Source organism: Dipodomys ordii, unplaced genomic scaffold (assembly GCF_000151885.1).
Source record: "Dipodomys ordii isolate 6190 unplaced genomic scaffold, Dord_2.0 Scaffold1, whole genome shotgun sequence".
Lineage (NCBI taxonomy): Eukaryota > Metazoa > Chordata > Mammalia > Rodentia > Heteromyidae > Dipodomys > Dipodomys ordii.
Genome location: NW_012267217.1, coordinates 34,257,217 through 34,274,178, shown reverse-complemented (window position 1 = coordinate 34,274,178; position 16,962 = coordinate 34,257,217). Strand labels below are relative to the sequence as shown.

The 16,962-nt window shown below is 36.7% G+C and overlaps 1 protein-coding gene across 1 annotated transcript in view; it reads right to left on the bottom strand.

The window, feature by feature from the left end:
• The window catches only part of Ccdc150 (coiled-coil domain containing 150), a 63,163-nt gene that overhangs the window by 22,419 nt on the left and 23,782 nt on the right, over nucleotides 1-16,962 (bottom strand). Inside the window, 6 exon segments of the mRNA XM_013013492.1 lie at nucleotides 1,450-1,557; nucleotides 5,925-5,992; nucleotides 9,333-9,450; nucleotides 14,611-14,679; nucleotides 15,438-15,615; nucleotides 16,013-16,134. Coding sequence (XP_012868946.1) covers nucleotides 1,450-1,557; nucleotides 5,925-5,992; nucleotides 9,333-9,450; nucleotides 14,611-14,679; nucleotides 15,438-15,615; nucleotides 16,013-16,134 — 663 coding nt within the window.

Here is a 16,962-nt window from a genome sequence, read left to right as displayed (position 1 = left end):
AACTCTGGGTCTGGGCACTGTGCCTTAGCTCTACAGCTCAAGGCTAGCACTCTACCACTTGAGCCACAGCGCCACTTCTGGCTCTTTCTGCTTATGTGGTGCTCATGCATGCATGGGCCTCATGGGTAAGCACTCTACCACTGAGCCACCTTCCCAGGCCAAATTTATATTTTTATATTAAATGATTTTAATTTTATTCTTATATATTGATTTCTAGACATTATACAGTTTCAAATATGGTTTTCCATGTCAACAGAAATTTTTTTCTGTATGCAGTCTGCTTTATATATATATATCTATATTTATATTTAAATTCTATTTTATTATGAAGATAGATTTTCTTTTCCTAGAAATAATGGCCAGGTGATGGTATCTCACATTTATAATCCTAGCTAATTCAGGAGGCTGAGATCTGAGGATTATGATTCAATGTCACCCTGGGAGGAAAATCTACTAGATACTCATCTCCAATTAACCACCAAAAAGCCAGAAATGGAGCTGTGGCTCAATGGGTCGAAGACTAGCCATGACCAAAAACTTCAGGGGTACTGCCCCAGTCCTGAGTTTAAGCCCTAGGACTACCCCACCCCCCAACAGTAGAAATAACAAGAAGATTAGATAAACTTGTCTTATTTAAATGAAGAATGTGAATTGAGATTATATACTTTAAGTTATAACTAAATCTGATACAGAAAACATAGAAATTACATCACTATAAGAAACATAGAAGCTGGTACCAATGGCTCACACCTGTAATCCTAGCTACTCAGGAAGCTGAGATCTGAGGATTAGAGTTCAAAGCCAGCCCAGGCAAGGAAAGTCCATGAGACTCTTATCTCCAATTAACCTCCAGAAAACCAGAAGTGGCACTGTGGCTCAAGTGGTAGAGTGCTTGCCTTGAGCTGAAGACTCAGGAACAGTGCCAGGCCCAGAGTTCAAGCCCCACAACTGACAAACAAAAAAGAAAAAAACAAAAACAGAAAACATAGAAAGTATATGGGTGTAGTTGTACAAAAGAGTTTGAATTCCAGAACTCAGCCATCAAAACTGACCAATTAGAAAGGAAATTTTTTAAAAAAACTAAAGCACTGTGTCCTTTTAATCTTAACAATGTTCCCTGTGTTTATTAAAGCAACCTATTTTTGAAAGGAGTATCTTTCTATTCTATAGTAAAATTTGTGACTATTCCTAAATATTTTGTTGAATGTCTGCTTTAGGCATCTTTATTAATCCCTTTACAACTTAGCAGAACTTTGTACATGGTAAGTATTTTAAAACTATGTATTTAAAACTTTGTACATGGTAAGTATTTAAAACTATGATGAATGATGCTCATCTCTCCAGGATTATATAGTTAAGGCAGGAAGAAAGGCATTGTGCAATTCTTTAAAACTAAAACAGTAGAACAGCAATCTTATAGCAATATGCTTTTGTAAACATTAATCACACCTGAGCATATTTGGTCTCTAGAGCCTTATTCAACATGTGAAGATGGTCATTCTGTAAACTGGTTTCAGTAAAACAATGTAGTTGCTCTTCTAGCTGTTTAACTTTTACCTACAGGGAAAACAGAAAATAAAATAAGCCTCATATATGCTAAAGCGTAGAAGGAGATGTCATGAATTTTGCAAAAATTTACTGAGAACACTTGGAAAAACTTGCAAAAAAAAACCCAATCCTGTTTTTCTAACTTTGCAAAGAACTCAAATCACAGCTAAAAAATTGGTTAGAGCTATGTATGTATGTATGAATTTATTTATTTATTTATTTTGGTACTCAGGCTGGAATCTAGGACCTTGCACCAAGTGCTTTACCAGTTGAGTTACACTCCTAGCACTTCTGTGGTTTTGTTTCTGAACAGACATTCTCTTGCTTCCTCCTAGTAGCTGATATAACAGTCACGAACTATTACAACTAACTTAGTGGTGATGCTTTTTTTGGTGGTACTGGAATTTGAATTCAGGGTTCTACATTCATTAAGCAGGTGTTCTACCACTTGTTTCTTGGGCTGGCCTGGACACTAATCCTCATTTATGATTTCTGAGTAGTAGGAATGGCAAGTGTTTGCTACTATATTCAGTTCATTTATTGAGATGAGATCTTGCTATGTCCTAGACTGAAGCAATGTCCTGAGCAGCTTAGATTACAGACATACTCTACCAGGTCCAGTCTCCTGTCTCTCTCCATGCACTGTTAGAGGATGAACTCATGGCCTTGCACTTGTCAGGACACTGTGAGGCAGAGGCTCTACCACCTGAGCCACACCTAACCCACTTTTTGGTTTCTGTTGGTTATGAAAAATCCTAATGGACATGATTAATCAATATAAGTGAGATTTAATGGTAGATACATTTCAATTTCAAATGCTATCTGTTGTTACAAAAAACTTTAAAAAATACAATTAGAATTATTAATGTTAAAGAAGACATTCTTGTGTTTTACTAACAATTAGAAAAGTTGAATAAGCAGAATTTATGTTTGCTGTGTTTTATTTGAAGACTAATGGCTATCATATTTTTTTCTTTAAAGAAAATTGTGTGTGACGGACAAAATCATTTATACTCACAAATCTGAATTTCTATGTTTTCTTCTTATCTGTAGAAAGCAAGCAGTATCACTGAGCCCTATCCCTAAAACAGGAAAGCTTTCACTCAAAAAACAAGTGTTTTTATTTTTTTTTAAATACTGATCTTCCTCCTATGGAATATCCTTGTTGTCACTGTATTTGATTTTGGTACCTTTGGGGAAGGGAAAGGGAAAAACAAAATGCTGAAACAAGGACATAGGATGACCCATTGTATCAATGATACAAGACACTATATTGGAAATGAACTTTACAACTTTGGGGAGGAGGGAGGAGTAGGAGAGAGAAGGGATAGTAGGAGAAAAACAAAGGAGGGGGTAACAATGTTCCCCAAGAAATGTACTCATAAGCCAGGCACTGGTGGCTCATGCCTCTAATCCTAGCTACTCAGGAGGCTGAGATCTGAGGATCATGGTTCAAAGCCAGCCCAGGCAGGAAAGTCTGTGAGACTTTTATCTCCAATAAACCGTTCAGAAAACTGGAAGTAGTGCTGTGGCTCAAGTGGTAGAATGCTAGCCTTGAACTGAAGAGCTGAGGGACAGCGCCCCAGGCCCAGAGTTCAAGCTCCATGACCAAAAAAAAAAAAAAAAAGAAAAGAAAAAAAATGTACTCATTACCTTACTGATGTAACTGTACAGCATCTTTATAAGAAAATAAAATTTTAAAAAATGCTGAGGTTTGAACTGAGGGTCTCTTGATAGGCAGCTACTCTATCACAGGCTAGCCCTCAATTCAAATTTTTAAATTGATAAATTCTCATTTGTTTCTTCTATCAATGTTTTTTCTTGTAGCCTAACTGTGACAGGCAAACACATTTTTGGCCATAACTACTGGGCATTTTCAGAAACTGTTAAAATTTGATTACAAATGGTAAATTTAGTTGAAAGGCTGCATGAAAGCTCATTGTGTCTTAGGAAGTCTGGGTTCAATCAGCAGGGTCCTTTTTCCTTTTGTCAGTTTCTGTTTCTTCTTTTCTATAAGGTATAATATACAATATAAAATACATGCTGCTTCTTCCCAAAGCAGCAGTAAAAATTAATCATGGTTTTCAATAAAGATCAGAATTAAAATGATGTTTCATGAAGGGAAGCATTAATTCAACAATTACTCACATTCTAACTGTAAACAACTGCTGTTAACCCATAAAACCCATGGGAAAATGGACTGCATTTGAATCTAAAGAGTAGGTTGGTATCTTTTCTCAAGTAAAGCAAAGTCCTAATTCCAAACTATATCCTCAGATAATCTGCTGTATTCCTCCAGCCTCTAAGTACACAGTAAAAAGAAGTGGAACTCATCAAATGGCATGTGATTATTCATAAAGCAATTTGATTTTTCTATTGAGATTCTCATTTGGTAGATATTCCAAATCAGCAAGGTATGGTGGCTCAAGCCTAGGAATCCTAGCTACCTTGGGGGCAGCCATGGGATATTGAGGCTCAAGTCTAGCCTGGGCAAAAAGAAACAGTTCATGAAACTCCATCTTGACCAATGGCTGGGCATGGTAGTATTCATTTTCCATCCTAGCAATGAGAGGAAGCACAAATAGGAAGACTGCAGTTCAGGACATCCTAGGCAATAAACCAAGACCCTAACTTGAAAATAACCAACCTACACAAAAGGGGGTTTGTAGAGTGTCTCAATGGGTAGATTGCCTGCCTAGCAAGCTTGAGTTCAAACCTTAGTACTGTTTACCACCCCACCCTAAGAAATTCTACCTCTGGATATGCAAAATGGGCAAGAACACAGAAGGACAAGTCATACACAACTATTACTGATTTTCAGAGGCCTGGTAGGTACTAGAGATACTAAATGCTATCTATCTCATATCTCTGAGCAGTTTCTATAACTAGCTTATCAGGCAGTCTTGAGAATAGCAGTAATTTAGGTCAAGATCATATCTTCATATTCTTTCACACAGAGAACATATACATGCATGCAGCAATGTGTCCATATTCAATGCTATACATAGATAATTATACCTAAATGCACTATTGCTTATAGGGAAAATTAAAAAGTAGATGAGTAGTAGACCAACAGCTTTATCTTTTATTAGTTAGTAACATGCTATTCCACAAGCATGGCTTAAATCACCTACCTTTCAAGTTACTTGCTGTTTTTAGTTTTCTATGCTATCCAATTCTAAGGTCTATCTCTTGAGCAGATCAGGAGATGTTAATACTGACCTGTTTGCAAGCCTCTAGTGAGCTTATCTATCAAATCAGCTCCAGAGTCACCAAGTCTAAGATTTTTTTTCTTATTCAGGGATTCCCTAAATAGCTAGTATGGCCTTGCACTCAAGGTTCTCCTGCCTCAGCATCCCAAGTGCTAGGATTATAGACATTGCCACCATGACCAGATTCATCTGGGCAGTTTTAAAATATTTTCAGGTCTATTAACTTCTAGGATTCTAACCTATTTGCTTCTAGTCATAGGGATTTTTCTCTTTGTATTTTATGTGAAATTTTAAACAGAAAAAAGAATCTTCTTTTTATGGACATTCAAATGCCTAAATTCTAAATTCTGTCTCTGACCTTTTTTTTAACTTGAGTGGTACATATCCACTTATCATTCTCATACAGATCCATCAACCTAATATTTTCTAGGATGCATTTCAAAGTAATTGGAAAACATAATACACCTCCTAGTGTTGGGTGTGTAAGTAGGCAAAGTCATGTCAGTGCAGGTTTTCTACTCTGTGCATACCACAGGACAAACAGATAGCAAAAGAACAGTGTCATCACATTCTCCCACATACTATTGTCTGCAAAGATAATTTTCAGTTACTTATTTTTATCTAGTGCTATAAAATCATTTTAAAAAGTGCATAGCAGCACTACATTCATGCACTGGTCATGCTTAAAATCATTATCACAAAGCTTCAAAAAGTAACAGATGCCAGGCGCCAGTGGCTCATGCCTGCAATCCTAGCTATTCAGGAGGTTGAGATATGAGGATCACAGTTCAGAGCCAGCCTGGGCAGGAAAGCCCATGAAACCCTTATCTCCAATAAACCATCAGAAAACTGGAAGTGGTGTTGTGGCTCAAGTGGTAGAGCACTAGCCTTGAGATGAAGAGCTGAGGGACAGCACCAAGGCCCAGAGTTCAAGCCCCATGACTTACAAAAACAAAACAAAACAAAGAGTAACAGAGTGTTTTCTGGTTTCACAGATTTAGGGTTCAGCATTGTATTATTGGTGTGCCACTTGGATATTAGGGGAATGATAAGCTATAGAATTAGTAATGACAGAGCTAGGTCTTTTTAAAATATAACAATATTTAATTAATAACTAATACTTTCAAATGAGACACAATAAAATTATGAAGATAAATCTCGTACCTGGAGTTTTCCTTTTTCATAGGCCAGTTTACTTTTACTCTCAGTAATTGTTCCCAAGATCTTTTCTACTTTCCGCTGGGCAAGCTGATAAAGGGAACACAGATATCTTCTTGGTAGAGGAAAGAATAACTATTTCCTCTAAAATATGTATTACTATCTCTATTATTTTTTAGCAATAAGTCGAGTGATAGTTTGGGTCTGGAATGTTCACCAAAGGTTCATGAGTTAAAGGCCACTGGATAATAATGGGAGGTAGTGGAGCCTTTAGGAAGTGGGATCTAGTGGAGGGAAGTTAAGTCCTTTGGAGGGGATATTAGGGCCTCAGTCCCTTCCCTTTCTCTTTTTGCTTCCCAGCTACCATGACGTGAGTGGCGCCTCTGCCACATACAAATTACCTTGTTATAGGCCCCAAAGCAACGTGAAAGTAACCAGACTGAAATCTCCAGAACTGAAAGCCAAAATAAATCTTTCTCCTTTTAAGTTGATTACATCAGGTATTTTATTACAGTAACGGAAAGCTAACACAAAGAGTAAGCACAAAAGGCTTTCCAAAAGGTACTTTTTTGCAGATCTGTGAATCCAGTCTAGCATCTTGCACATGCTAGGCAAGTGCTCTATCCACCAAACTACACCTAAAATCTAAAATTGTTTGAGCTTACCAGCTAGTAGGAACTATCAAAAAAAATCCAGTGTGATATTTGGAATCCTATATTTTATAATCAGCCAGAGATTTTATTCAGAACATGACATGTGGCAAAGCCTTTAAGGAACAATACATTGAATTTATTGTTTAACTTCAAGTCATTAAAACCCAGTTGCATGGGAATTATATTTTTGTTTGGTACTACTATTTGGAAGTATATGTTTAAAACCCCTAAAAATAAGTGGGGAATACACATCATACAAGGGGAAATAGTCATTCAACTTGAGCTCATAATAGGAACCTTTCTACCTCCGCATCTTTCTTTCTGAGGTTCTTTGCATAGTTGCCCTGTGGTAGTGGACTTAAAACATATCCACACTATAGACTAAAATTAAAACACTAAACCTAAAAATTAGCAAATGTAAAAGAGAAAAAAGAATAATTTTTATTCATGTGAACTTAATGCTAGCTTTTGTGAAAAGTAGGTGGCATTCAATATGGCAATACTTTCAGCCTGGCAAGATAAACTTGACCCTCATTTGCCTCATTCATTAAAATGCGTTTTAAAGCATTAAATGAGCCAGTGGCTCATGCCTGTAATCCTAGCTACTCAGGAGGCTGAGATCTGAGGATCGTGATTCAAAGCCAGCCTAAGCAGGAAAGACTGTGAAACTCTTTATCTCCAATAAACTACCAGAAAACCGGAAGTGGTGCTATGGCTCATGTGGTAGAGCTCTAGCCTGAACTGAAGAGCTGAGGGACAGCGCTCAGGCCCAGAGTTCAAACCCCCCCATTATCGGAAAAAAATTATTAAGTTTTAGATAAGAGAGTAGAAGAAGGGTATTTGCTGTTCTTACATTATTTAAGAGTGAAGGCAGAAGCAATAAATGGCTCAACTTCTAATCACTGTGGTAATTATTCTGATCCGGATATGCACAGTAGGCTATGGAAACCCCACAGACAGGGAAGATCCCAAAATGCTGCAGGTCTTGAGAGGTGAAGAACCTACTCAGATCACAGAGCAAATGGAGGTAGAAGCAGAAACCAGGTCTATATAAATTCAAGTCTATGGGCACTTTCTCAAATGTATATCTACAAAAATCAATGATGGATAATACTAGAAGATACCACCTTATTCCTTATTAAGAATTTCAAGTTTTAACTTTCAAAGAACAAAAATGAATGGTCAGCATTGATTGACAATAGGTTTAAGGATACTGCAAAACTAAAAAATCAATCTTGACATCTTACTTGACATCAGACTCATTCCAGCCTGGCTTGGTCAGATAAGCTTCTAGGTGGAGACAGAACTGCAAACCAAAGTTGAGGGAAGTTATAAGCAGATTTTAAGAGATCTGATGAGCAGGTTAGAATCAACTTTGACTAAAAATCACTGTCAAGACCTGTCAAAGTTACTGGTAGGATAAAATCATAGGTCTGCTCACTGACAGTTGGTTCAGAAAAGGCCTAGGGAGACAGAAATGGGGTCTTCCAGAGGCATCAGAATGAAACTAATAGATAAATTCAGCTGAAGCCTAGCCTATAAGCAAAGAACAAAGCTGTATCTTTAACCTTGAGATAAGGGAGTGTTGGTCTGAAATCATAGCAGGACTTACAGCTAACTGATTCTGTCACACAAGCAGTGCTTACAAATCTCCTCTCTCCAGAACAGTCCAGATACTAAGACCTTAACACGTTAGATGTCTGCTACATGCTTTATATGCATTAACTTATTTGATCCTAAACAGGTTCTAATAATTATATTATCATCCTCGTTTTGACAATAATTATATTATCATCCTCGTTTTGACAAATTAAGAAACTGAAGCTCTGAGAGATTAAAGATCATACCAAATTCAACCAAAATTGAAGCCTAGGAAATATCATTCAAAAGCTGTGAGAATATAAGATTTAGATTTAGTCTTTGTAATTCTTCAGTTAGTTTAATTAACAGTTTACTACGGGCTTTGAAAGTTTAATCAACAGTTTACCACAGGATTTGGAAGAATTTAGCTTAGATTAAGAAAGGAACATCAAGGGCCTCCCATGAAATTTTCAAAACTTATTCTCTTGTTATAAAACAATAATTCTTTTTCAAGTACTGCAACAAAAACATAGAAAGATCATTCATTTCCTAAAACAATGATCATTTCTTTCAATTCCCTTCACTTGGATGTTTTTAGTTCTGATATTTATTTGTAATGCATGTCACATCGCTTTTAAAAATCTGACTTATTAATGATAGTCCAATGAGAGAACTAATTTCTTCTTTTATAATTTATGGAAGAGGAAATATTTTAGAACATTGGATATGTTTGTATGGAGTCACTTTGTAGCTAGTTTCTTTCTTTCTTTGGTCAGTTGTGGGGCTTGAATTCAGGGCCTGGGCACTATCCCTGAGCCTCTTGGTGTTGAAGGTTAGTGCTCTACCATTTGAGCCACAGTACCAATTCTGGTTTATGAGTGTCTTCTTAGAGATAAGAGTCTCATGGGGACTTTTCTGCACAGGCTGGCTTTGAACTGCAGTCCTCAGATCTCAGCTTCCTGAGTAGCTTACAGGCATGAGCCACCAGCGCTGGGCTTTGTAATTAGTTTCTTAAATAATCTATTGTTCAAATTTTTGCAAGGATCTGTGCTATATTTATCCTGAGTAATTTGGGACTTATGATACACAAAGAAAACCTATCTCCTGACTTCTGATACAGGTTTCTATTTTTTCAAGCTCATTAATCATTACTTCCAACTTTAGACTGACCTTTTTATACCCACCCCATGGTAATCAGAAGTGGCTTGTTGAAATTCAAGGGAAGCCACTTGATCTGCCAGATACTTATTTTCTTCCACAAGAATATGCAGGTTTTGGCTTAATGCATTTAAATCTACCTTTTAAAAACAAAAAGAGAAAAGAAACTGTGAGATCCAAAAATGTGATTTATAAAATGAAAATTGTACAGTGGAAGGTAGCTCATGCAAAAGTTCTGCCTGTAAATGTAGGCATTTACAGATAGTTCTATGCTGCTCTAAATGATTTATTTTTATTTTCCATTTTTCAGCTAATCTTGTCTTTAGCAGGAGGGTTACAGCAAATAGTACAGTTCACCTTTATTAACAATTGAAGTCTTTCTGGTACTTGATAGCTGCTTTAATTCAATATAGAAATTATCTTTCAATTTATGACACAGCAATAGGCTCCACAGGTAAAATAATATAGTTGAACTCTATCCCATACCATATACAAACTTAACTAAAATTCAAAGACCTATAGTTTTTATGTAAACCTACACATTTTTAAGAAAAAAATTAGGTATTAATAGGAATTAAGTGTATGACCTTGGGTTAGGCAATAGTTTCTCAATAGAATTGGCAACCAGAGATAAAACAGATAAGTAGATTTAAAATTTTTAAAGTTTTATGCATGAAAGGAAATTACAAGTGTAAAACAGCATCCCCAACATTGGAGTAAATAGCTATAGATCATCTATCTGATAAAAGTCTAGTACACCTATATAAAGAATTCTTCTACCTCTATTACTTTCTTTTTTGGGGCTTGGGGGATTCCGGTCATGGGGCCTGATCTCTGGGCCTGGGTGCTGTCCCTCAGCTCTTCAGCTCAAGGCTAGTGCTCTACCACTTGAGCCACAGCGCCACTTCCGGGTTTTGTCTTATGTGGTACTGAGGAATTGAACCCAGGGCCTAGAGCATGCAAGGCAAATGCTCTACCACTGAGCCACCTTCCCAGCCCTCTTCTACCTCTATAATAAAAAGATAATCCCTTTTAAAATGGGCAAAATATCTGAATAGACATTTCTCAAAAGAGAATATATAAATGTCCATTAAGCATATAAAATGTTTAACATCATTAGACAAAGATACAACAAAAAATACTCTAGGCAATATCACTAATGAATATAGTGATAGAAATTTACAATAAAATACTACCAAGAAAAAAGCCAAAAGCAAATAAAAAAGATAATGATCATGTAGAATTCATCTCAGTGATACAAGGATGGTTCAACATACACAAATCAATATGTGACATAACACATCAACTTGAATGAAGGACAAAAAACTCTATGATTGTCTCAATAGATGCAGAAAAGCATCTATTGATAAGATTCAATATCTCTTTGCAAAAAACAGATCTCAAGAAATTAGATGTAGGAAGAATATAACTCAAGCAAGTACATATACAGCCTATTGTGAATTGCAGCAATATTCCCCATAGCCAAGATATAGAATCAGTCCAGATGATCACTCATTGATGGATGAGTGATCAAGAATATGTGGCATGTTATACACAATGGAATTTTATTCATCCACTAGAAAAATGATATTGTATCATTTATAAGGAAAAAACTAGAAAAATTATATTATGCCAGACATAGAGAAACAAAGGTTGTATGATTTTGCTCATTTGTGGTAGATAGAATGTGCCTATAAATCCATAAGTAAATACATTGGGTGATATACAAATGGTTACAAATGAATTAACTGAAGTATAATGGATTCTATGGAAAGCTCAAATAGTGTATTTTTTTTTTAGAACAACCAAGTCAAAGCCCCCAAAAATCAGCACCAGCAAATAGGTACATGGAGCCAAGAGGAATGGGAATATATGAAGAGGGTTGGGAGAGAATGAAGTCAAGAAATCATGGTAGCCATGCCTGTAATCTTAGCTACTCAGGAGACAGATCTGAGGATCATTGTTCAAAGCCAGCCAGGGCAGGAAAGTCTGTGAGACTTTTATCTCCAGTTAACATGAGAAAACTGGAACTGGCACTGTGGCTTAAGTGGTAGAGCTCTTGGCTTGAGCTGAAGAGCTGAGGGACAGTGCCCAGGCCGAGTTCAAGCCCCATGACTGACCCCTTTCCCCCCTCCCCCCTCCTGCAAAAAAAAATCATGGTCTATAGCACAAAATTAAGAAAAGTGAGGGAAGGGGTAGATCAAAGGAGGTAAGAATGTTGAAGAGGATGATACTGATCAAGATGTATTGTACTCATAAACTGCATTGTTAAATGATACCTCCTTTGTACAACTACTTAAAAATAATAAAAATGGGATTACAGTTACAAACATAAGGTAATGAGTTGAACATTGTTACCACCTCCCTTGTTTTTTCCCACTTCCCCTTTTCCCATCCCTGATTCCTCCCCCCAAGTTGTAAAGTTCATTTCCAAGATAGTGTCTTATGAGTATCACTGTTGCATTGGTTCACCCTTGACCTTTGTATCACCATTTTGTTGTTCCTCTTCCCTTCCCTAAATCAGATAAATGTATATAGAAGACACAAGGTACTAAAATCAAAACAGTGACAACCGGGAATAAACCAAAGGAAAAAAAAGAAAAAGAAATAACTTCACACAGTACTTACAACAAAGAAAAAAACCCTTGTTCCATATCTTGGAGTTGATTTTCATATTGAGCTATTGTCATCATTCTTATTTAAAATAGTATTGGAAGTCAGTAAGAAATTAGGCAAGAGAAAGAAGGGTCACTCAAACTGAAAAGAAAAAAGTTATCCATGTTTTTAATGTAGAAAAACCTAAGTCATCAAAAAGCTGTTAGAACTGATGGATAAATCTAGTATAGTTGCAGAATACAAAATGAATATAAAAAGTACCACTTTTATACATAAATGATAAACTTCATGAAAAAGAAATCAAGAAAGAATAGCTGCAAGAAACAATTAGGGATAAATTTAAGGATGCAAAAGTTCTCTTCGATGAAAATTAGAAAATACTGCTGATTTCTAAAAGACACAAAAATATAGAAAGATGTCCCATGTTCATGAATTGGAGGAATTAATATTGCTAAAAAAAGAACGTTATAGCCAAAGTAGTATATAGAATCAATAAAATCCTCACTAAAATGCCAATGACTTTCCCTATAGAAACTGCAAAAATAATTCATATGGAATCCCAAAAGCTTTAAAATAGTCAAGCAACCTAAGAGAAAGAAAGAAAAAAGAAGAAGCTGGGGGCATCATGATACCTGACTTTAAAACATACTGCAATATAGTAAACCAAACTAGAACTGACATGGCCTACAATCCAACATATAGCTCAAGGGAACTAAATAACATATCCAGAAATCACTCTCCATATTAATTTTTGACAAGGCATCAAAAACAAACAGCAGAGAAAAGACAGTATCATCAATAAATGGTCTTGGCAAATAGAATCTACATAAGCAAAAAGAGTGAGGCTGGATCTTTGCCTCTTACTATTGCAAAAATCCAATCAAAACAGACCAGAGACTTAAAATGTAAAATCTGAAACGGCAAAAGTATTGCAAAAAAAATCCCAAACAAATGGGAATCACTTCAAGAGAAGTATTTATTTTGGATAGGACCCCAAAGACACAGGAAAAATATAAAAATAGGCAAATGGTATTATATCTGTTCAGCAAGGGAAATAAAATTCAGAAAGCTTATAGCTTATCTATCTATGTACTAGCTAGCTATATGACTCCAAGAAAGATGACTCATTATACCAAAGAGATAAATTCTGTGTGTGTATTCTGTGTGTGTTTGTGCAGTCTGATAGTTTGAACTCAGGGCCTAGGTGCTATCCCTGAGCTTTTTAGCTCAAGGCTAGTGCTCTACCACTTGAATCACAGCTTTCTTGTATTTTTTTTTTTGGGGGGGATAGTTTATTGGAGATAAGAGTCTCACAGACTTTCCTTCCTGGGCTGGCTTTGAACTGTGATCTTCAGATCTCAACTTCTGGGTTGCTAGGATCACAGGTGGAAGTCATTGCTATCCAGCTGACATTCCATCTTTATTATAGCACTATCCACAGTGCCAAGAAACAAAAAAATCTACGTATCCATCAAATGATAAATGGATAAAGAAAACATGTATCCAGTGGAATATTATTCAAGATCAAAGTGAATAAACCTGTCATTCACAGCAGCATGAATGGAACTGGAAAGTCATATTGTTAAAGTGGAAGAAACTAGACACAGAAAAGACAAAGACTACATATTCTCACTCATTTGTGGAAACTGTCACTCTCATAGAAGAATGAAATGGATTCACAGCCACTACAACCTGGGAGAGGAAAAAGGGAGAAAGAAGAGAAAGAACTTAAAGAAGAGACACCAAAACACAGCTATAGAGGAGGAATGAGTTTTGATTTTCTAAAGCATGTGTAGGGTAACTATAGGTTAAAATAATCTAATGATTTATTTCAAAATGTCTAGAGATTTTCAACACAAGAGAATGATTAATATTTTAGATTCTAAGCTCGGGCCTATTAATCTAGCTACTCAGGAGACACATCTGGAAGATCATGGTTCAAGTCTAGTCTGGGCAGAAAAAAATGTGTTAGGCTCCATCTCCAAAATAACCAGCAAAGAGCCAAACTAGAGGTGTGGCTAAAGTGCTTTGGACATCAGTGAAGCAAGAAAGCTAAGTAAGCACAAGGCTCTGAGTTTAAACTCTTGCCCACCACCAAAAAACCAAACAAACCAATGTTGAATATTTAAAGAGATGGCATGCTTAATAACTTATTTAATCTTTATACACTGTACCCTTATTTAATCATTATGCACTATATACATGTATTAAATTACCAAAATGTAACCCATAAAATGTTCAAATATTATGTTCCAGTTAATGAAAAAAATGTTTAAAAAGAAAAGGATACCTTGAAGGCAAAGTGGCAACTTCCTATAGGTATTAAGGAAACTGAGTTAACCATTTTTGAAGAGAACAGCAGTGTCAGCCATCCTGTCTTTGCCTTTTCCAGATGCATGAGCTCAGTCTCAGAGGACTTCCTGGCTAAACTGCTTGGTGAACACTAGGGCCAGAAGCTGGATGACTCACTGGCAAACCCTGAATACTCAACAAGTAAAGGCTGTACTTGCTGCTGTAGTGAAGGGATGCTCTAAGAAGTCAGCTTCATAGCTCCTTTCCTTCCCTGCACATCGTGGTAGTGAACAGAATCTTGCATTTTCTCGTTAACATAAACTGATACAGTAGGCAGCAATCCAAGAAGAAACAAAACACAGTGAAATATTGAGAAATAAAATGTAGAATACCTTGTTGTTAGCTAATTCCTTTTCCAAATTGTATTTTTCTTGTGCTGTTTCTTTTTCTGTTTTATTAATCTGCCCAGAGGAGGGAGAAAAATGGGTCAGTTTTACAGTGGCTGACAGGCTATACTCTAGCACATACATCCTACATGTCAATACCTACACTGCAGAGATAGCAAATCCTCTCAGAAAAGGGGCCAAGCAGGAGTTTCTGAGGCAGAGCAGACTTCACAAATAGCCCTGCAATTAGAAAGACACGTCTGCATGTCAGGCTCTGCTGGTTCCCTCCTGACTAGGCAGATGGGGCTGTTCCCCCTTAACCTCCACTGTCCCATAATATTTCAGGGGAAATAAATTTAAATGTACTGAGCACTGGTGATTCACGCCTGTAAACCTAGATACTCAGGAGGCTCAGATCTGAGGACTGAAGTTTGAAGCCAGCCTGGACAGCAAAGTTTGGAAAAACTCTTAGCTACAATTAACCAGCTGGAAGTGGAGCTGTGGCTCAAATGGTAGAGGTTCCATCTTTGAGTAAAAAAAGCTAAGGGACAGAGCCTATATCCCAGTTCAAGCCCCAGAATAAACTCTCTCTCCCCCCCCTCTGATCCTTGACCCCTCAACTAGCAGAAGGATGTGTGTATTATTGGGTAGCATATTCACAAATGCTGTGGAAGGATATTCTGTAGAGGCTGGCATAGACCTTTTCTTGATGGGGTAACTCAGACAAAGTACATCTGGATTTTATTTCTCTTGTTCTTTAATCTTTGAATATAATCTTAAAACATAACCATCACATCATCATCAGAAGGTAGTATAAATCTGCTTCTACCTACCTCTCTCTGAAATCTTTCCTTATCCTCTAGCAGAGACTTCTTCTCTTGCATTGATGCTTCAAGTTCGCTTCGCAATCTGGCAATTGTTGATTCTAGCAGCTCTTTCTGAGTATTTACCCTTTTCTCAGCATCCCGTGCTTTCTCGATGCACTGGTTATGCTCAAGGATTAAATGGTCCCTGCAGGAATAGAACAAGGACACATGACAAACAGATGAGAAGTGACTGAATGTCCTTATGGAATATAATTTTTGCCTAAGAGTGGTTAGGAAAATGTTCCTTGAGGTAAAACCTTTATCTTTGTGTCTGTCCCTGCAAATGCAGAATTAAATATTAAGTTGAAAAATACAAGTACAACTAGACACTATGCCGGAAATTAACTATACAAGTTGATGGGGGAGTAGGAGGAGGAAAACTGGGAGAAAACAAGGGAAAGGGTGACACTGTTCAAAAAGAAATTTACTCATTACCTGACTTATGAAACTGTATCCCCTCTGTATATCACCTTTATAATAAAAATTTTAAAAATAAGTGCAAGAACAAAAGATGCACAGGAATTGTCCCACAGTAAACTTACAGATGTGTCTGGAGTTGGGCTTTCTCATTTAGAACAGTCTGCAGTTGACTTGTGATGCTGGCATGGGCTGCATCCCGCAGTAAGTTCTGTGCTTGAAATGTCTGTGCCATGTTCTGCTCTACCTGAGTGTGAGGGTTGATAATGAGAACTGAGAAGACATTTGATAGGCTAACAAGATAACAAAATACAAGTGTTTTTTCCATAGATAATTTCCCTTAAAAAAACTTATTTTGTCCAGCACTGGTAGCTCATGCCTGTAATCCTTGCTACTTAGGAAGCTGAGATCTGAAGATTGTGATTTGAAGCCAGCCCAGGCAGAAAAGTCCCCGTGAGACTTTTATCTCCAATTAAAAACTCAAAAACCAGAAGTGTGGCTATGGTTCAAAGTGGTAGAGCTGTAGCCTTGTAAAAGAGCTCAAGGACAGCACCCAGATCCTAGATATTGTCTTAGACTATATTCAGATACTGTTGCAGTAGTAAAACTGTAACTGTTTCACACAATTTACTTTCTCTGCCTCACCATTTTGGAGCCATTAAAACAGAACAATTTTATATATACCCATTTCTACTATAATTCACAAAGTTTCTGCAAACCCTGCATTGAGAATTACCTTTGTAAATACATTTTAGTTAACTTCTCTAAACTTTATTGTTCTTACAGGTAAAATAAGTATAATCAGTAACCTTTCATGGAGCAGATGATAAGAAAACGTAGAATCCTAGGTAAATGCTAACACACACATGATATATGAACACATACAGGGGAGCTATTATTATGATAATCTGTTTAGTGTTGATGTAACAAAACTTGAAAAGAAAAAATTCTCCTTTCTAGTCAGGACAATCAAGCTCCTACATGAAAGTTTTAATATAAATAGAATTTCAAATAGTTGGAGATAAAGTGCTTTCTTAAGAGATTGGAGTAAGCAAATTTCAAAGTAGAGGAAAAT